This window comes from Magallana gigas, chromosome 10 (assembly GCF_963853765.1).
Source record: "Magallana gigas chromosome 10, xbMagGiga1.1, whole genome shotgun sequence".
NCBI lineage: Eukaryota > Metazoa > Mollusca > Bivalvia > Ostreida > Ostreidae > Magallana > Magallana gigas.
The window spans coordinates 30,498,455-30,520,561 of NC_088862.1; the positions used below are offsets into that span (position 1 = coordinate 30,498,455).

Here is a 22,107-nt window from a genome sequence, read left to right on the forward strand (position 1 = left end):
AAAATCCATAGGTATAGTCAATTAATAGTCAATACTGTTTGTATATATTCTATATTACCTGTTATCCTTTTTTTGTTGGCTTTTTACAGATCTTCTGTAAAACATGGAGGTCATATACAACTTATACAATCTATGAAATTATCATATCATCTTGCAAGTATCTTATGATATACGATAATCGATAGGGGGTGGGGGAGGAGGGGGTGTATACATAGCCCAGAACCAAAAAATATAAAATCAATTTTAATCTATGTAATAACTGTATTCCAAAAATAATTTACCATTTTCTTATATATATATAATACTTAAAAACCATAAATCGATCTAGATATAGATCGCGATAAGTCGATCTCGTTGACCTTACTGGTAACAGACTAATTCATTATAATTATATATGAATGAACCAATCAACATCATTTTTCAAGTGCAGAATTTTCCGCATCCAATCGCTGTCTCGGTTACAGTCCGTTATATAACAAACCGCTCCCGTGATTGGTTATATATAGTATACACCTTAAAATCTGTCATCCAATCGCTGCCTTGGTTAGTCCGTTATATCAAAACGCTCCCATGATTGGTTTTACATGACATTCTGCCATCCAATCGCTGTCTGAATTCCAGTCCATTATATATCAAATCGGGCCTCTTATTGGTTATTCAAGACAATCTGTCATCCAGTTGCTGTTTCAGTTGGAGTCCGTTAAATATCAAACCTGATTGGTTAATTTGCTTGGTCTGATTTTAATTAATGTACGATGGTTTTGTTTAGTATTATGTATGATAATAAGCACTATGATATAATTTTCCCGACCATTTAAGAAGTTGGGTATTACGACTTTGACATACGAGATTAAAAAAAGAAAAGATTTCAAAAATGTTTTCGAAAATGGAGAATCATAAGATCAATCCTCGGACGAAACCAAACAGTTCCAGCCCTTTATTGCTTTAATTTTTTTTCCTTTATGTAAATCTTTTTTATTTTTTCCAAACATTTCTATCTTTGAAAGGAGACCGATTCTGCAGGACAGGTGTAAATAGGTAAAGGTCTACAACTTTTTAAGATAATCGGTTTGTACAGAATATTACTTGAAACTGTAACTGTCAAAAAATCGGACTAAGCAGCCTTTAGCATTGCAATTTGTCATCCAATCAATCGCCGTCTCAGTTGCGGTCCTGTTTATCGGATCAGCATCTGATTGGTTAAACTTGACACTTTGTCATCCAATCGCCGTCTTAGTTCAAAACCGCGGCACTTGATTGGTCATAGGCAATCTCTTTAATACCCAATCACTCTCTTAGTTGCAATATGTGATCATATTCTGTACCTGATTATAATATACGTGACAATCCATCATCCAATCGCAGTCTCAAGTTACAGTGCACGTTCATAATAAATAAATATTAATATAAGTAAAGCCCCTTGAGATTCACAAATACCTTTTTGTGGCCTTTTCTTTCAAATGCTTAAATGAATAATTATATTTTCACGAGAGATTCTTTACAATATATCTCATATATGTACAAGATGTTAAGCTGATATGCACATTTTAGTGAATTTTGCGAATACATGTAACGTTAAATATTTTGATGTATATCATACTAAGCAAAACCACTAGTCTATGCTCCCCAATTTATGAGAAAAAAACACTGTATAAATATAAACAAGTTTTATTCAAATTTTGTTAAATGCAGCAATGTCCATGGACTGTACATAGTCTTCAAATTTTGTTATTTCATCTTCTAAAAAGTCTGTGCTGATCTGAAATGTATAGAAAAAAATGTCTGTAATAAAAGTTTCTATAAAATATTTGAATAATATAACAGCTATATTTCTTAGTCAATGTGTATTTAATCTCCACAAAACATTTCTAAATTTGAATTTAAAAAAAAGAGAAGTACTTCCCTTGTTAAATTTGTTTTCCAAAAAAACACAAAACAAGAGGCCCATGGGCCACATTGCTCATCTGAGCAACAATAGCAATAATAAAATCAGCAATAATTATGGAGTCTCTTATGTTTGTCTCTTGATCATGTATACCCCCATATTGTTTTACATACTTATATTTACATTTTTCAGTGTCTTTATCTGTAATAATACTACAAATTGATTTTGTAGCGTACAGTCCAATAAATTCAAACAATGTATTGTTGGGGCACAAGCAAGGTTTGTATAATTAAAAAAATAAAAATCACATAAATTTATAAAAACCCTGTTCAAATAAAGATTTTCCTGATGCTACGTATTATACATTTGCAACAGAAAAAAGGTCTCTTGTCTGACCCCCCCCCCCCTTCCCACCCGATAACTTCCCTCCTTTCCTTTATAAATAAATGTTGCCAAATTTCAGGGACCTGCAAGACATAACAAATTCTTTCAGGCTCGTACAGAGGCATTCTTTTATTTAAGCCTTTCATGGAATTCTACCAACAATTAATTAATTGGTAAAACAACGAAAAGGCTAGCATTTGGGAAAACTACATTTACTAAGCCTGCTCATCAAGATGGCTCCACATTACATCTATTTTTCATCTCTTTTAAATCACATAAATATGTTAATATTCTAATATTTAATTGTACAATTCATTAAAATTATATAATATAAGTAAGCATTCTTTGAATATTATGAGGTGATAATTTTGGTTGGAGTGTAATCAAATCTATCATAAAGCCCTTCAGGCATCATTCGATTTGACCACGCCCCGACCAAAATTATCTCCTCACAATACTCAAGAAATGATTTCATATTCTTCATATTTACAATTTTTTTTGTTTTGAAAAAATTGGAAAAAAATTGAAATATACCAAATATTAGACATAATCTTAGTCACTAAAAAGTATACACCCATTCAAAATATATAGTAAATATTAAAATGGCAAAACCGTAGAAACAAATGCAGCACTTGCACATCCCCCCTTTCCCAAAAGAAATTTTCCAGCAAATGTATTGACCTATAAACGGTTTTCCTCTCCTTTTGAAAAAAATGAGCTGTATATTTGATCTGAATCACTGATCCATACGTGTACAATACTTAAAATCAAATACATGTCATCTTAGATGATCGTTAATGTGCCAAAAACTATAACTGGAAATTCATCACATTCAGTAAAAAAAAAAGAACCAGACACGAAAGCCACTGGGGTCACCTTAAAACAAAGGTCTAACATCAGTAACATGGGAAAGAACTGACGGTAGAACAATATTTTCACTTTCTGCCACTGTTGAATTATAAAAATCCTGTTCAAATTAACATTTTCTTGATGCTGTGTTTTATATATTTGCAACAGAAAAGATGTCTCTTGTCTGCCCAACCCCCCTTTTCCCCCAAAAAACCCCTTCTTCCTTTCCAAAATAACCAAATGTTGCCAAATTTCAGGGACCTGCAAGACATAACAAATTCTTTCAGGCTCGTACAGAGGCACTCTTTTATTTAAGCCTTTCATGGAATTCTACCAACAAAATAATTAATTGGTAAAACAACGAAAAGGCTAGAACTTGGGAGAACTTCATCTACTAAGCTTGCTCATCAAGATAGCTGCAAATTACATCTATTTTTCATCTCTTTTAAATTACATAAATACATGTATGTCAATATTCTAATATTTAATCATACAATTCATTAAAATTATGTAAATACAAGTAATGAGGAATATCATTCTTTGAATATTATGAGGTGATAATCTTGGTCGGGGCGTGATCAAATCTATCATAGAGCCCTTCACGCTTTGTTTTTTCAAGAAAGTAATTTTCCAGCAAGCGTTTTGACATATTAACGGTTTTTCTCTCCTTTTGAAAAATTGTAATTGTATATTTGTTCTGAAGCCACCAATCCAGACTTGTAAAATACTTAAAATCAAAAATCATTGATGATCCCAAACCTATAACCAGAAAATCATTATGCTGTGTAAAAAGAAAAAATGGAAACAAAAGCCACTGGGGTCACCATAAAACAAAATGTCTAACATCGGATCCGTAACATGGGAAAGAATTGACAGAAGAACAAGATTTTCACTTTCTGACACTGTGACAATTGAATTATAAAAACCTTATTCAAATAAACATTTTCTTGATGCTATGTATTATACATTTGCAACAGAAAAGATGTCTCTTGTCTGCCCCCCCCCCCCCCTTTCACCCCAAAAAACTCCCTCTTTTCCTTAATAACTGAATGTTGCCAAATTTCAGGGACCTGCAAGACATAACAAATTCTTTCAGGCTCGTACAGAGGCACTCTTTTATTTAAGCCTTTCATGGAATTCTACCAACAAATAATTAATTGGTAAAACAACGAAAAGGCTAGCATCAAGATAGTTGTACATAACATCTATTTTTTATCTCTTTTAAATCAATAATAATTCTTTTTTTAAAGAGTTTTTTTATCCTCCAAAATTATATCACCTGTAACCCATGGGTGATTCACATTAAATACATGTTAATGATGTATCTCCATCATCACAGTGGGTCAACAAAGTAGATGTAGCTATTTCTAATCAAATATGCATGAACTCTCTGACCCTTTTTTTTAACCAATGAAAATATCAGTTACATATGCCCGTTGCTCTTCTGTGCTTGAGAGATGTTTCTTCACAGAGAGACGGACAGACAGATGCATGCCAGACAAAGGGTGATCAGAAAAGTTCACTCGAGCTTGCAGCTCAAAAACTTAAAATTTCTCTACTAAATGAATTTTAAAGCAACTTAAAGCAGTTTACCTTATCATCCTCAATAACGGCGTTGATCTGAAGTTTTCGGATTCCGTATCCGACTGGAACTAGTTTGGCTGCAAAACAAATATTCTGTGAATTGTTTTTGTAGAAAAAATCTTGACACAGGATCTTTAAACAATATTCTACAAAGACTTTTATTCCAGAAGCCAGTCCTTTCAAACATGTTAATATCTCAAAATGTCCCATTGATTCCTCCATATAAATACAATCTTGCTAGCTGCCAAATAAATGGAAACATTTCTTGAATGTGTTGTGAATCAAGTAAAATAACTGGACAGTGGTATAGAAAATTGAGTTGTATATACATATGATACATGAAATTGACAATACTAAAATTCCAAGAATAATTCACTGATTATTTTTTAAATCAGTAATAAAAAGGGTTTAAGTTATATTATTAATAATGCCTATGAAGTATTCATTGTATAATGATTCTAAATAAAGTTTTCAATCTGGCCAACAAACTTTTGTAGATTCCCCCCCAAACATGCTGACACAGTAGCAATGCCCTCCACAACATGCAGTTACAAATAACAGCACAAAGCTTAATGATCTTAGTGGCAAGATTTTTTTTTCAATGTAGACTACAAGATACTATAAACCTTCTCTCCAACAACTTACAAATAACACTGCTAAAGAAGTAAGCAAAGTTAAGTGATTCAAAGTGCTAGGATTTTCTTTTTTTTTTACTCTTTCCCTACAAGCTTTTACAACATACACAACATAAAATGGCTATGTTCCATCTTCCCTTTATCACCAAGTTGCACTAGGGTTTCTTTAAATTTTGCTCACGAGCTTTTGTACACTAACCCCCCCCCCCCCAACATGCACACAAATTAGCTATGCTTTACCAAGTTGTGCTAGTTTTCATTTCAATTTTGCCATCAAGCTTTCCCACACTAACACACCCACATTCAAACAACTGATGATGATTTATCCCCTCTTCATCAACAAGTTGCACGATGGGATCGACAGACACTTACAAGCTCTCCATAGAAGTCCATCAACCTCGATGCTGCGCACACACTTCTAGCACACTAACACACCCACATTCACACACTTGGTGATTCTTTATTCCCTCTTCATCAACAAGTTGTGCGAGGGGAATCACAGGATTGACAGACACTTACAAGCTCCCCACAGAAGTCCGTCGGCCTCGATTGTCCGCACACACTTCTCTAGTTCTGCCATGTCCGTCTCGTCGTCCCAGGGCTTCACGTCAAGGAGGAGACTACTCTTGGCAATCAGGGCGGGTTCTGAAAACAGATTGGACCAAATGAAACTAGAAATGTCATAATGAGACTAATACCCTCATGGCTATTTTCAAATGGGTTCTGTAAACAGATTAGACCAAATAAAATCAATTTTTAATTCCTCACACCAGTTTTTTGTTGTTTTTTTTAATGCAGCATGCTGGTATTTTATTTATTTAATTGAAGAAACTGTGTTTTTAATAATGTTGAATGTTTTCCAATGTACTGATAATCTGAACAATTAAAGTGTAAACAAACATCATATCCTTGTTTAGAACTGACCTTAATTCTAGACAAAAAAAATGAAAGGAGCACACATTGTTTAGGCATTTAAAACATCATAAGAATACTAACTCTTGGCCTTTTTGGCTGCGTATTCTGCAAGTCGTCTTTCTCTCTCTGCCTTGGCGTCTTCATCGTCGGATCCGAAAAGGTCGATGTCATCATCATCATCGTCGTCATCACCACCGGCAGCTGGGGCTCCACTTCCTGCTGGTCCATAGGCGGACAGGTCCTTCTTACGTCCAGTGAAGCTGTGTAAGGTAAATGACATCACTGAAGCATTCGAGTTGTATTTCATTGGTTAATATTACCTTTTACATAAAATGCTGGCTTTTAGTAATTTTAAAAAGAAATGTGCATAACTCATTTGAAGAAAGTTCATTTTAGATAGCTTTTTCAGCAAACTATTAAATTTGATCATTCAAACAACGAAAAACCGCATTCTGTCTCCCCTTATTGAAATCTGAAAATCTTCTGTGAAATTTTTTTCATCATTGACATTCATAGGGTTTTGTTACTTTTGATGGCAAGTAATCATGTTGACCATTAACAATAATTATTATTTTTCTTCTTCAAATGGTCTTTTTCATCTTTTCTTCTGGACACTTAGAATTTCATTTTCAAAAGGGAAAAAAAAATTCTTACGATGATCTCGCCGCCCCATATGACTTGATGTGGTTGTACCAACGGAGGGCGTTTTCTAGATCAGCCGAGGGAGGGCCTGAAAGGGCGTCAAACACAACAGCATCTGCCTGGGAGGGCTGAAACCTGCAAAACATAACAGGGGACTGACATTTCATTGATCAACAAAAATTGTTGTGGTGCCAAATATCTTTAAAAAAAACCACCCATCAACATGATCAAAATTACCATCAATGCCAAAATAAAATTATTGTTTGTTTGGAATTGCTTCCTGTTGATAAAATTTTATTAGCAAAAAATAAAGTATTAGCAAAAAATAAAGAATTTTTTTTTACAATGATTGGAGAATTTTACTTTTTACCAATTTTTAATTGGTTAAATTTAAAGCTTAAATAAAAAAAAAAAAAAAAAAAAAACTTTTTTAAAAATGACAGATGTCCTATGGACCAGGTTGAAGTAACAATGGAATCATCCCCTATACTCCCTGTGCATCAAATGAAAAAAAAAATAACACTGTATCTCACCTAAATTTTTATATAATTGGTCTAAAGTAACTCAGTTTTTTCTCTTTTATACATGTAGTGTGATTCTATCATATTTTATTTGATTATTTTTGCAACAAATCAATATCCTTTAACATCATGCTTGAAAATTTGCTATTTAAGGTCACTATTTTAATGATAAAATCCAACACATTCCTTGTGCCTTTTCTGGCAAAATGGCAGGCAAATTCAAATGCAGAAGTTGTGCAAATGCCTTGGTATGACCTGTTTATTGGATATTTTGTTGACTATCTACACATACTTGTTCAAAAAGGTTTGTTATGGATCTTCATACATTTTTCCCTTACAGATTATTTTTAACAAGCCGAAATTCGTCGCGAAGCACATCCGCTTCGCGGCTGCTACATTGCAAGTAAATAGGATGAATTATTACTGTGACCTGAGGGTAGCCTGGTCAGAATAAGATTAATCTTTCTAATGGGGAACTGTGCCCAACCTGATTAAAGGTATTCTCTTTTGAGAAGTGGACAGGCATAGCCTACATCGATTGGCTGTTCGTTCGCTCTAAAACGCGTTTGCCCTTGACGCCGTTCACTCTAATTTTCGTTCGCCCTAGGTCCGTTCGCTCTTGACGCTGTTCGCACTGTGTCCGTTTACCTTAATTTTATATAGGATTAATTAATTTATATATTTTTGTGTATTCTGGTCAATTTAAACATTTTGAAAGATACATATATAATTAATAAAAACAATACCGCCCTTTCTACTTCTACATAATAATCACCATGGTTGACAGTACATGTAGGCCCTAGTTTGATACAGTTACATGTGTATGTTCCATTTCCGTATATATCTCATTTACAGATCAAAGGATTGTGTTATATAAATGTAAATTCTTTAAAGATAGAATAGGTGATAATCATCTGTTAAGCATATGAATGAGCCAATTAAAGTCTCAAATTCTTTTTAAAATTGTTTAAAAAACACCAAGCGAATCATTATAAAAACAAGAAGACGGTCATCGACAATATTTACGGCAATAAAATCTTACAATTATACCAATTAATACCTTTTTTTGATGAAGGAAAAACATATTTACGAATAATTAATAAAAGTTAACAAGTTTTAAGCTAAAAGTAATTGAAATAACTTATAATATGGTTTATTTATAAACAAGGAGCGAACGAGGTTTAAGGCGAATGATTATTAGGGCGAACGATAATTAGAGCGAAGGGACCTAGAGCGAATGGACTAAGGCGAACATGTGGATGGGGCGAACGCACGTGGATGTAGGCTATGCCTGTCCACTTCTCAAAAGAGAATAGATTAAAGGTTAAACTATTAAGTTAAACCATCTGTCAAATATTTCCTCAGTCCTTATATCGCATATCAAAGTATTTTAAAACTATAACTAGTCTTGGGCAAGAAAATTTTCAATGTGTCGCATACATGTCTAAAATAGTTCTGCTTTTGCTTGGAAACTGAATATGAAGAATACAGTGCAACCCCATCCCCCCTTTCTTTCAAAAATGTTTCATTCTAAATGAATAAAACTGTAGAAATATACCAACCCTTCAATGTAGCTTTTGTCTGCTAGATAAGCATTGAGCACTGATAAACCCTCCTTCTTTTTAAGATCTCCGAAACCCATTTTGTTTAAAGGAAATCTTGCAGAATATAATAAAACGTGTTCTCGCACCGGTGTCTCGCCCGGAAAAGGATTCGGCAAAGGTAAAAATGTCAAAATAACAAATCCGCACGATAACGGAATTTTAATAATGTAAAAAACGTTAATTAATTTTCGAAATAGAGTGAAATCTTTACAGGAAATATAAATTATTATATAAAAAAGTTGAAAATTATTTTTTTATGCCCTTTTTAACACAACAAGCTATATCCTTTCCCTGTGAACTACTTTACCTTGTTTACCTAACCCTTCTCTCCGAAATATCACTTCCGGTTCTATACTGGCCAAGGTGAGCAACAATTACTTCGAAGATATTTTAATTGCATTTACAATTAAGGGTTTCATTAATTTAAGTTGATTAAGTCTAATTGTAGATACATTAAATCTGGTTTAAAAATATTGTCGATGTACCATCGTTTGCATTTATCTGTAGATATATATGATTAACTGGTAATTCGAATTTTCTCATTAATTTTGGTTGCACAACAAGTCAACCATTTCAGTTAACACGTACACTGTTGAAACAAAAACTACAAATGTGTGTGAAAGAGTTTTTAACCGTTCAAAATCTTCCATTAATGATGTCATGATTATCTTTGTTTGCCATTTTCATGACTGTCCATTTTGTTACATGTTACACATTGATTACATTAGGGAAAACTCTGCAATAATAGCAAGGGGAAAGGGCCGAATTTCGGACCTTAATTGTGTCTAGAAAAATCACTGTGTAATTATCTTAAGTGCAACCCTTTTTCCTGTAATAATAATTTGGTATACCGAAAGTGAATTGTTATGATATTATAATTGTACAGTAAAACATGCTTATAACGAAGTCCCAGGGACGGGCAATTTTACTTCATTGTAAGCATAATTGGTTATATTTGTCAAGTTTACAACATGTAATAAAGTCACAAGGAATGAAAATCATTTCCCTGTAAGCATCAATTCATTATAAGCATGTTCGCTATAACAGTGTTTTATTGTACAAGGTTTCCATCTTTAAGTCTTGATAGGACATGGATGATAAATGAACTGTCGCTATTTGTAGAAATCAAGATGATGAGGTTAAGGCCCCTGGCCCGGGCTGTTACAGCTCCCAACTTACTCAAACACTCAGGTATGTTCAATCACTCATCATACATGACAAGTAAATTAATATGTAAACGGTGTGACCGTTGGACCGAGCGCAGATTTAACACAGTGCAGTTTGATTTTTGTATAATAAAATCTATTTAAAACGCACAAAGTAGGATCCGCCAGCATGGTTGCCTACTCAAATCATTCGTCAAAGTTGAACTAAACGTCGCTTGCTCAGTCTACATTATGACGTCATATTTCAGACGTAAAACGTTCGAGTTTTGTCTTCGGAAATAGCCGAAGAGAGTTACGTGATTCCGAATTTTTTTAAATTTCTTCTTTCATTGTTCATCAATTTAATTCATATGAATGCCAATGTAATAAAATTTAATACTTTATTCAGAATCTAAAAGATCCGTTTCTTCAATTCTTGACGTTTAATGTTTTTATTCTGATAATTTGATAAGACATACATAGAACAAGTCGTGTTTCTTGATTGAAGCATTATTGGAACTTTTCTGGTATCCTTTTTAATTTCTTTTAATTCAAATTTAATTACCTTCTATTGAAGCACTGGACTTATTTAATCGAGTTTAGGGGCAATAAACATCGATAAGTACCATTCAATCAATGATCGAACTAACTTTAAAAAAACAAAATGGCTGCCAATATGGCGGCGCCCAGGGCTGGAAGAAATTTTTTTTGGCCTTAGTACCCCTGATTCAACTTTCATTTTTCAATGATTTTCTCATATATACGTGTTACCATTAATCCTCGCTTCGCGAGGCGGGCTTCGCCCGCCTCTCGCTGCGCTCGGTATAAACTCAGATATGCTCAAACACTTTGATACACTCGAACTCAAACAAGTACACCTAGGTAAACTCAATAACTCGTGTATGCTCAAACATTCAAGTATGTTTAAACTCTCAGACATGCTTCCAAACAATCACTAACAATGACAAATTTTTTAGGCAAAAATAATAAACTAAAGAATTCTTACAATTTAGGTCAGGTACATAGACAAACCTACTCATCATGTTTAATTGTACATGTATATGTTTTCTTTAACTTTATGTAATGCATTGAAACTTCACTAAACTGTGACCTATTATTTCCCTTTCTCCAATAGTTCGATACACAACCTCTGTGGCCACCCAGCCGGAAAAGATTGAAGTATTCATTAATGACAAACCTGTTTATGTTTACCCAGGGACTACAGTCCTACAGGTAAGATGGTCATTCAACCACACACAGCAAGGTCTCCATGGCCCCAAATATTGATTGAATTATATAAGTTTTAGATCACTCACAGCAAAGATCTAGTCCCAAATTTGTGTCAACAATTCAAGAATTTTAAACCACAGTTTACAATGGTTTCATCATCATTTTTTCTACTTTCAGTTTTTTTAAATTTCATTAATATTGAGTTGTCCATGAATAAATGTATCCTTGAAACTTTGAACTTAATTAAATCTATGAAAACTGATTTCTGTGAATATTAATGAAACTATAATATGTTCCTAAGAACTGTTTTGAGAGACTTTTGACTTGCCATTAAAAAAAAAAGATAGAGGTCATTTCTAATGCAGAATGATAGAAATTTTATACAGATATGAATTTGCGGGAAATATTCTGTGCCTGCAAATGGTGCATGTTGTGGGGTCAGAGATTTTTAAAGCACACATGCAATTGTGCATTTACATGTATTTTTTAAATGCTGGTTTTATGCCAGTCAGCTGAAGATTTTAGGTTGATATTTGTACTTTACGACAGATTGATTTCTCTGTTTTAGGCCTGTGCAGAGGGCGGCGTACAGATCCCCCGATACTGTTACCATGAAAGATTGTCCGTCGCTGGCAACTGCAGAATGTGTCTTGTCGAAGTGGAGAAATCGGCAAAGGTATATATATACTGGTCAATCACAAAATAAAGGGATTGGCTTACAGTAATTAAATAATCCTTACATGGAATTAATTAACTTTTATTATGGGTAGATTAGAGATAAAGCTCTACTGCAGAAGAGTTTTTGTTGAATTGTTGTTCTGTATTAATCCAATGTTGTTGTTAATGTTTCAGCCGGTGGCTTCGTGTGCCATGCCTGTAATGAAAGGAATGAGGGTGAAGACAGACTCAGAACTGTCCAGGAAGGCAAGGTAAGGACCATATTGAGGCTTAAGGAATCCTTCATAGAAAACAATCTGTTTTTGTAATCTTTTGATATTTTTTTTGAACAGTATATTTGACTTGGACGTTCTTTTGGGCTTACCTTATATAAATGGCATGACTGTGAAGTCAGTATTATAAATTTATGATTGTTTATGATATCATATCTTTATTCAACTTTATATCAACTTACTGGTCAGTAAACATGGTTTTATGAAAACACAAGGGATGAGCGATTTTGATTCATTAGAAAATTAATTATTCATTACATGTATATTCAATAAATGTATTATACAATTTTGAGATATGGAGATTAAAATATCTTTCCTGTAAGAATATGTTATTAACAAGGTTATTTAACAAGAGCTTGGACTTTGGGTAGTTGTGTCAAACATCAATGTGACAAAGGCCTGTCTATTTCATTGTTGGCCATTCAGCCATGGCTCTCTGAAATCAACACAATTTGTCTGGCTTTTGAGCTTAGACTATGCAATTGGTGTATATTTCGCTTGAAACAGCGTCATTTGTAACTTGTTTTGACGCAAGAAATAGATAGCTACGTACTTCTGAAAGTCCAAGGTTTTGTTAAAATGGTTCTATTTATACATTGTATGATACACATACTACACATTCTGTATATTGTTGTACAGGGAGGGAGTTATGGAGTTTCTGCTGGTGAACCACCCCCTGGACTGTCCAATCTGTGACCAGGGCGGGGAGTGTGATCTACAGGTAAGGCATTAAAGCTCAGAAGTCTGTAGGTTAACTTGTTCAGGGGCTCAAGATCTATCAATTTTAAAATGGTTTTTCTGAATTTGTTTTGTTTTATTTTCAGGATCAGTCTATGGTGTTTGGAAGTGACAGAAGTCGATTCACTGATATTAACTTTGCGGGTAAAAGGTAAGTTTTTGTGGTATTCACTTACAAAGCTAGAAGAGCATACATGTTAGCAGTAGATTGCAAGTGATCTCTAGTTTCCACAGAGTGTACTTGTACATATATTAGCAGGCAAAGTAAAGTTGGTTTACAATATTAAAGCCGCGTTCACATGAAGAATTTAGGTTTGAATTGAACACTTATCACATTTTTAACCCTTATCACATTGTGAATCTGATGTTTTTTTCAGGGCTGTTGAGGACAAGAACATTGGACCGTTGGTGAAGACAATAATGACCAGGTGCATTCACTGCACTCGATGCATCAGGTATGGCACAGTAGTGGGCATCTGACCAACCGGTACTTAAATTGACACAGTTAGAGGGAAATCGACGTACTTAAAGTCCGGATATTTATCTGAATCATAGTTGCATGTATACTTAAAATTATGAATAATGTCTCATCCTGTATTGTAGGTTTGCGAGTGAAGTAGCCGGTGTGGATGATTTAGGAACAACAGGAAGAGGAAGTGACATGCAGGTCGGAACTTACGTAGAGAAACTCTTTAAATCGGAGCTGTCCGGAAACGTGATTGATCTGTGTCCTGTCGGAGCTTTAACCTCCAAGCCGTACGCCTTCACGGCCCGACCCTGGGAGACAAGGTACAGTACTATACACGTACATCTGGGTTCTGGTTTCTCTTGTTAAACTTCTGTGATTGTAGTAGTGATGGAATGCAAATTGAAATAGGGATTGGGGGGGGGGGGTTAGAGGCAGAAGATAACTTGGTCAAACACTGAGACATCATTAAAATTTGAGGTGGTTAATTTTCATTGAGAGTGCCAGTATTTATATTTTTATGGGGATGTAATGTTTGGGAAGTTTCATAAATGGTCAATGAATTAAGACTGTTTTAAACTTTCATAATTTGTTGAGGATGCAGATTCATGGGCAAGGGGAGGGGGGGGGGGAGGCAAGAAATCTACTTAAATTTAGACACAATGTATTCCAATATTTTCACAGTACAATAAATAATTATACTAGCCTAAGGGGAAATGCAGCAAAAACCTTTCTATTTCCTCTTGTTTAACTCTTGTATTATTCACATTTCATCTGCTCTCTATTACAGGAAGATAGAGAGTGTGGATGTTCTAGACGCGGTTGGCAGTAACATCGTGGTCAGTACAAGGTCAGGGGAGGTCATGCGTATCCTGCCACGGATGAATGAGGTAACAATTCAACCAAAAATTTTGTCAAAATGTCTTAATTGGGAAAGAAAACTACATGAAGTTGCCAGTTGTAACTTCCCATAAACTAATTTATCACAAGCAAAATGATAAAGTTATATTGAATAAAACTTAGTAAACAATATCAGCAAGACCTTTTATTCCATTTCACTTAATATGAGCAATAACTAACAATTTTTTTTAATTCATTCATCGAATTCCTATGCAGAGATTCTTAAAATTAATAATTAACAAATGACTGTTTGATACAATCATATGGGATATGACAAGTAATATATAAGATGTATTAGTTGGTAAGTACCTTTTTTTTTGTTTGCAGGAAATCAACGAGGAATGGATCTCGGACAAGACGCGCTTTGCCTATGACGGCCTGAAGCGACAACGTCTGACCTTCCCCTTTGTCAAAGACGAAGCGGGAAATCTTAAAAAGACGACCTGGGAGGACGCCCTCATCACGGCCTCGTCCATGGTTCGTGTTTGTCTTAGCTTCTTCATACTGTATTATACAATTATTTAATGCTTGAGCAGTCGATAGACCTGAATATTTTTCCCGAGGTGCAGGGAACAGCTCAGTATGATCTATTCCCTGCACCAAGGGAAAAAATTCGGGTCTATCGACTGTTTAAGCATTAAATAATTGTTATATTACCTAATTCCGTTTTTAATATTTTGTGTTTACAATTATAAATTACAGAAGGTTTACATACCATGGAGATAAATTCTAAGAACAATAGTAAAATAAACATAATAAAGTAATCTTTTAATCTTGTAGAAATTTCACTTTTTCTAAAATACGTTGACGGTCCAATAGATCGCAGTCTATTGACCATCGGTGCAATAGATCAGTCTATTGACCGGCGGTCTAATAGATCTCAGTCTATTGACCGGCATTTGAATAGATCATTTGCAAATCTGAATACTCATACAAAATAGACGAAAATATTTTATTTGTAATAAAACAACAAAATCCCTTTGATTAGGTAATAAACAGGATTTTTTCACCCTGTGTAATTTTCGCCCTTCTTTACTTGCAAACAATTTCATCCCGTTTTAAATTCGCCCAGACACAGTTGTGTTTAAAAAGAGATATCATGAGACATTGGAATTCGCCTAGTCTCATGCTGACAACGAGGGCGAAAGGGGCGGAAGGAAAATGGTGGTGAATATTTCCTTGGATACAGTACTCTGGAATCATTAGAATTTCTGGTGGTTCAATTATATGATTTCATTGGTTACTAACAAAATTCATTTAGATACACAACAAATTTTGAGACACAGTATTAATTTATTGATCAGAAAGACTGTTAATCTTTAAACTATAACCTGTGTAAAGTAAAAATCCACGAAATATCACTTTATTTTATCAGAATCTACTTTGGAAGTTTCAAAACTCAAGAAAAAATTGTCCAGTTATCCCTACAAAGTACATGAATGACAAATAGCAACTTTCTTTCATTTTATAGATCAACAATTTTGAGGGTAACCAGATCGCGGGGTTAGCGGGGGGATTGGTGGACGCCGAGTCACTGGTCTCCTTGAAGGACCTCCTTAATAGATTGGGAAGTGAGGCCCTGTGTACCGAGGAAATCTTCCCCATGGATGGAGCTGGGTAGGAAGTGTCTGCATCTTACATATCTCTCTCTCTCTCTCTCTCTCTCTCTCTCTCTCTCTCTCTCTCTCTCTCTCTCTCTCTCTCTCCTTTTCTCTGAAAAAAGTTGCATGAATATACATTGCAACTTAAAGTTCTATTATTAGTCAAGAATTCAATTCTGGTTGCATTGATTCAGGAAAGAAAACATCTTACAACTTAATATGTGATCTCATACATTGATAAATAAAATTGATATATTTGCATAAAACAGGTGGTAATTCGGCTACCTTTGTTTAAGAGGTGAACTGGGTTTGTGTATTTAATTTAAAATTTAATAGCTTTGAAAGGCATTATAAACCTGTGATGAATTGCTTGCGATTTACTGCACATGTGGTGCAGATTGTCTGACTTCTGCTTCTGGCGGTCACTGAAAGACAAAATGTGCAGCGGGCCATCTGAGGTTTTTCTGTCACAAACATTTGTTTCTTATTTCAACAGTCTTATAACCTTAATGTAAAACAAGGAAGAATGATGTTTTATTTCCTTCAGTTTATTACAATGGCATGATATACATGTACAGTTGAACTTTGATATCTCAAACACCGATATCTCGACTACAATGGATATGTCGAAGTGATTACCCCTGATATCTCGAATACTCGGATATCTCGAAGTTTTTAACCAGTCCTATCTAGTTGGAGCTATTAAGGTTTGACTGTACTCTGATGAAGGTTAAGTGAGACATCTGATGTTTCCTTGTCTTCAAAATTTTTTTTTTTTTGCCCAAATTTAAAGCAAGGGGGAGGGGGTGACATGAAGGATAATACTATTTTACATTTTGCTTTATTTAGTTCCTTACACATTGTGTCCATTTTCGTTTGTAGGACAGACCTGAGATCCAATTACCTGTTGAACACGGGGCTAGCCGCCATCGAAGAGGCTGACCTAGTTCTGTTTATTGGCACCAATCCAAGATTTGAGGCCCCACTACTAAACACCAGGGTCAGAAAAAGGTCAGTTGTGGTGTTTCAGGGGAGAGTACCATATACCTGGTTAATTCCACAATTTTTTAATATTCACCTTTTTTCCGATCACCTTAACTTCTAAAAAAAAAAATTGCACAGAAATTTTATCCGATATTGATAATGCAAAAAATAACTGATCAAAGTGAAAACAGGTATACGTTAACCCCATTTTGCGCAAATTTTGTGATTCGCGATAAAAACTTGTATACACTTATTAGTTTTGATAGAATGATTGCATTAGAGTTATACATTAGTTAAATGACTTGTATGTTGGTTTGTTGATATTATTTTTCCATGTACACAATGTATTTACAAATTTCCGTGTTATTTTCAGCTGGATTAATAACGACCTTGAAGTGGCCCTTGTTGGGACAAAGGTCGACTTAACTTATGATTATGATGTAAGTCAAGAAATTCAGCGTAAAATCAAGTTAAAATTGGAGAGTTGTTTTTGAGTTAAAACTTTTAACATACAAAATACCTACTGAATGAAACTTGTATTGCTAAGTTACCTAGAAGGAAGGCTTAGCTTGTATAGTACATTAATTATGTTGATAATGATGGTCTTCAATGTTGCTGTTATTACCGTATTCTTTATTAAAAGAAATGGGAAAAGCCAAAAAAAAAAAAAGAAAATATCTATGGCTCAACTCTCTACAATTTTTTCTGTAAAACAGACTTGGATCTGGTCCTTTCAGAGTTTTTAAGTTGGAATTTGCATCACAAAAAAAAACCTGAAAAAAATTATTAAATGCTTTTGCATCGTGTTTTTTTTTATGATTTATATTTTAAATTAGATCATCTAGGATATAAGAAACAAGGTCATATGTTTTAAAAACTTGAGAATTATTGATATTTGTAGCACCTTGGAGATTCCACAGAGGTTCTTAAGCAGATTGCTGATGGTTCTCATCCATTCTGTAAGGTAAGAGTGTACTGTGTACGGGGAACAACAATAGGTGGTTAGAATTCTATAAACTTCAGTGTACATAACTCAGACCTGTGCATGATATTGTATAACCGCACTGAACATAAACTTAACATTTATAAACTACAGAACTGTACATTGTATAACCATATGATGCACTGTTAATAACAATACGTACATTGTTTACAGTCTTATGCAAGCACATACCCAACTCGAATACTTCATATAATGATGTGAACTGAACATTGAGCTTGACATGCATAACTGTTAACATACTTTCATTGTTTACGGTTTACAAACTTTACATTGTTTGCTGTTAACGTACTTTACAGACTGAGCATAATCTTGACATGTTTGTTTGCTGTTTACAGACTTTACATTGTTTACCGTTTCTAGCCTTTACACTGTGTTAGAGACTTTACATTGTTTGCTGTTTTCAAACTTTATATTGTTTACAAACTTTACATTGTTTACAGTTTACAGACTCTCGATATTTACATTGTTGACTAAAGACATTTCATTTTTTACTGTGTACAGAAACTGAACAAGGCCCTGCGCCCCATGGTGGTGGTGGGCAGTACCTCACTACAGAGGAAGGACGGCCAGGCCATCCACAACGCAGTCTCCACCATCGCACAGACCGCTCGCGTCCAGTCAGGGTGTGGGGAGGAATGGAAGGTCCTCAACGTACTACACAGGGTCAGTGTTATTAGAGAAAATCATAGGGGGAGGGGTAAGGGGTCTTAATTTTGGAAGGGGGAGGATGATTGAATGATGGATGATGGAAGGTTTGATGCATTTGCAAATGGGGGCGGGTGGCTTGATTTATTAGTGCATATTTTTCACATGGATTTAAACTTTGGTGACTTTTGAATTGTTCTTAATTTGCCCTATTTTAAAGCTTTCAGATGTGGGCATAAATGCCAAAAAAAAAGTTGGGGCAAATGCATCCAATGGCAGGTAACAGTTTACAGTGTATTCTTCAGGAAACATTTCACAAGATACCCTTGTTTCCTTTTTTTAGGTGGCCAGTCAGGTGGCGGCCCTTGATCTGGGATACAAAGCGGGTGTAGACTACATCAGAAAGAACCCTCCCCAAGTTCTGTTCATGCTGGGGGCTGATGAGGGGGTACTCACCAGGGACGATCTTCCCAAGGACTGCTTCATCATCTACCAAGGTAGATGACTCTTGGGGTAGTGGTGGTGGTGGGTGGTTGGGTGGAGAATACATATACACATATACTACAGACATGGAACCTAACATTATTCTTAATTGTATAGAAACAAGGGGGGGGGGGGGACTGCATGAGCACTACACTCATAATATATCCAGTTCTTTGTCTCAAAGCCAAACAAAATCTGAAATAAATTTCATTTATTCAGTTTCTGTGGTGGTCAAAATTTTAAATTAATGTAAAGTGTTCATCGTTGAAAGTTTATCAACCTTCAGTTGATATAGTATAATTAAAGTTTCACGATTTTACTGTTGACCAACTTTTCCACAACAAAGACAGAGGACTTGTAATCTTCAATAAAACTTCTATAATCTTATCAGCGGTTATTTTAGGAATGTTAAAGACTAGTATTAAATTTGAGGCAAATATCTCTTTAAAAGAGGAATAAATTTGGCGATTTTTTAAAAATGAATTCAGGTCACCATGGAGACAAGGGAGCAGCCATGGCTGATGTTGTTTTCCCGGGAGCCGCGTACACGGAGAAAGAGGGGACATACGTAAACACGGAGGGGCGTGCCCAAGAGACCAAACTCGCAGTCTCACCTCCAGGGATGGCCCGGGATGACTGGAAGATCATCAGGGCTCTGTCTGAGGTACAATACCTCTATAGGAACTGGATACTGTAAAAGGCGAAATTTCCTATGGGATTAATTTTTTTTTAAATTCATTCATTTATTAACATAATTTTTGAAAATTTTGCTCATAAAACTTTAGAATGAAATTAGATTTCCAGGGAAATTTTTTAAGTTTTGTTTTTTTAAGTACATGTAATGTGTTTTATAAACAAGAAAATTAACCCCCAGGAAACCCCATCTTAAATCACAAATCAACTAAATTATAGCCCCACGAAAATTTCTGCTTCAGATCTACAGAAATATCTAAAAACCAATATTTATCCATGATTCCATTACATTGATTGTCATGAACAGAGGTCATTTACTGTGTACCTTTGTTATTCTTGAAGCTCAATATATAATATTAAAATGATTCCAGTGTCATTTTAGTCCCAGAACCACCATGACATCATAATTGATTTGATGAAATCAATCGTTTTTTCTGTCCTATATGCGGTGTACTTTGTTATTCTTAAAGGTCAACATCTAGTAAATGATTCAAGAGTGTCTTTTTAGTGCCAAAAACATCATGACATCATAATCGATTTGATGAATCTTCTTCCAGTCCTTTACGCTGTGTATCTTTGTTATTCTTTAAAAGTTGTATACCATTGACTTTGAACCTGTTTTAATATTGTAATAGATTCTAGAGAAGCCGCTTCCATACGACACAATACAGGAGATCCGGAGCCGTCTGGAGGATGTGGCCCCACATTTGACTCGCTACGGGGAGGCAGAGGAGGCCAACTACTTCAAACAGGCCAATGAGTTGACTAAGGTAATTAACAGGCCAGCGAGTTGACTAAGGTAATTACAGGCCAACAAGTTGACTAAGGTAACTAACAGGCCAACGAGTTGAATAAGGTTATTAACAGGCCAACAAGTTGACTATGGTAATTAACAGGCCAACGAGTTGACTATACAAGGTAATTAACAGGCCAACGCGTTGACTATGGTAATTAACAGGCCAACGCGTTGACTAAGGTAATTACACTGGCCTCACTGTCATTATTGAAGTCACCATCTTGCACAAAATCTTAAGATACATGTAGATTGGAAACTTCAATGTTAAGTCCAGATCACATCAATATGGCAATGATCCAAAAGGGGGAAGGGAGGATATTACCGTAATCCTTCTTGGGACAGCAGTACCTTTATTTTTTGGAAGGGGGAGGGGGGTTGGAGTATAAATATATACATGTATATCTTGTATTCTGTAGTGATAATCTTTGGAAATAAGTATTTTATTGTTTTGTTTCTGTCTTTCACAGACAATTAAGGGACAGCTGGAGTCCCGGCCCCTATCCCCGCCCCTACAGAAACTGGAGGATTTCTACATGACAGACTCCATCAGTCGCGCTTCACAGACCATGGCCAAGTGTGTACAAGCCGTGAAAGAGGCCACAAAGAACCCCTACATGTAAAGTTAACCAAGTGCAACAGTCAGTGCGAGATTCAAGTGGAGGGCAGGGCAGGATAGTGGAAACAGACACTAAAAAATAACAGAAGAGAATCTGCTTTGTTGTTTTGTGTTATAAAACATTTGTAAATAAAAAAAAGGTATATATAATATTTAATAATTGTATGTTGGTTTTTTTTTTAATGCTTATTAAATTCATGTTCATTTTTAAGTGATATTCAAATTTTACAATGAAAAGATAAAATTAAAAAAAAACAAAAACGTGTTATAATGGGGTTTTATGAAATGCTATCTGTGTGAGATATTGTTAACTTATTTTTCAAAGTTGGACAATTAGACTTCAAAGTATGATTATTAAAAGAGGATCATTAATATTGCACCTGTATTATGAATAGTTACCTCCCCTTGAATATATTTACTTTACCAGATATCAATGGTGTTTTCAGTGAGTAAGATTGGGGAGGGGGGGATTTCCAAGATAAAGGGGGTTTGTTGATTTGTGATGTGAAATTGTTTCATGCCAATTTCATTTCCGTGTTTCCAAAAATCCATAATGATTACTAAACTAGGATATACTTATGTTGATTTATTAAATGTTATAAAAAAAAAAAAAAGAAAGAAAGAAAATTCATCTCTGCACTTATGGTCAATGGTACATGTACAATTGTACACATACTACTTTGAACGTACATTTCATCAATGAAAATCATAAAAGACAGATAACTGTAGAGATTGTAACAACTTTATTTTTTATGACATTGGTATGGCACTGTTGAACTTTTCCATGAACTCAAAATGACAGAACTATCCCAGTAAAAAAATAAATTACAGAGCTCAC

General features: G+C 34.8%; 2 protein-coding genes across 3 annotated transcripts; one reads left to right on the top strand and one right to left on the bottom strand.

Annotated features, from left to right (window-relative positions):
- Positions 1–1,652: 1,652 nt before the first annotated feature.
- Positions 1,653–9,136, bottom strand: LOC105342979 (elongation factor 1-beta). The gene is made up of 6 exons (XM_011450117.4): positions 8,978–9,136; positions 6,907–7,029; positions 6,334–6,512; positions 5,857–5,982; positions 4,712–4,779; positions 1,653–1,759 (listed from the first exon to the last, which is right to left on the bottom strand). The coding sequence occupies exons 1-6, from the start codon at positions 9,055–9,057 to the stop codon at positions 1,673–1,675; spliced, it is 663 nt and encodes a 220-aa protein (XP_011448419.2). The 5' UTR covers positions 9,058–9,136; the 3' UTR covers positions 1,653–1,672.
- Positions 9,137–9,260: 124 nt separating this feature from the next.
- On the top strand, positions 9,261–21,429 carry LOC105342980 (NADH-ubiquinone oxidoreductase 75 kDa subunit, mitochondrial). 2 transcript variants are annotated; one of them, XM_066072981.1, is made up of 20 exons: positions 9,261–9,382; positions 10,142–10,210; positions 11,300–11,397; positions 11,963–12,070; positions 12,247–12,323; positions 12,984–13,065; positions 13,169–13,233; positions 13,460–13,537; positions 13,686–13,871; positions 14,339–14,438; positions 14,776–14,925; positions 15,920–16,065; positions 16,932–17,060; positions 17,407–17,473; positions 17,935–17,997; positions 18,538–18,699; positions 19,025–19,178; positions 19,653–19,828; positions 20,493–20,656; positions 21,121–21,163. In XM_066072981.1, the coding sequence occupies exons 2-19, from the start codon at positions 10,150–10,152 to the stop codon at positions 20,649–20,651; spliced, it is 2,061 nt and encodes a 686-aa protein (XP_065929053.1). In that variant the 5' UTR covers positions 9,261–9,382; positions 10,142–10,149; the 3' UTR covers positions 20,652–20,656; positions 21,121–21,163. The 2 variants fall into 2 exon arrangements, with proteins under 2 accessions (XP_065929053.1, XP_065929052.1); XM_066072980.1 differs by having other exon boundaries at positions 9,262–9,382; positions 20,493–20,627; positions 21,121–21,429.
- The last annotated feature ends 678 nt before the right edge of the window (positions 21,430–22,107 follow it).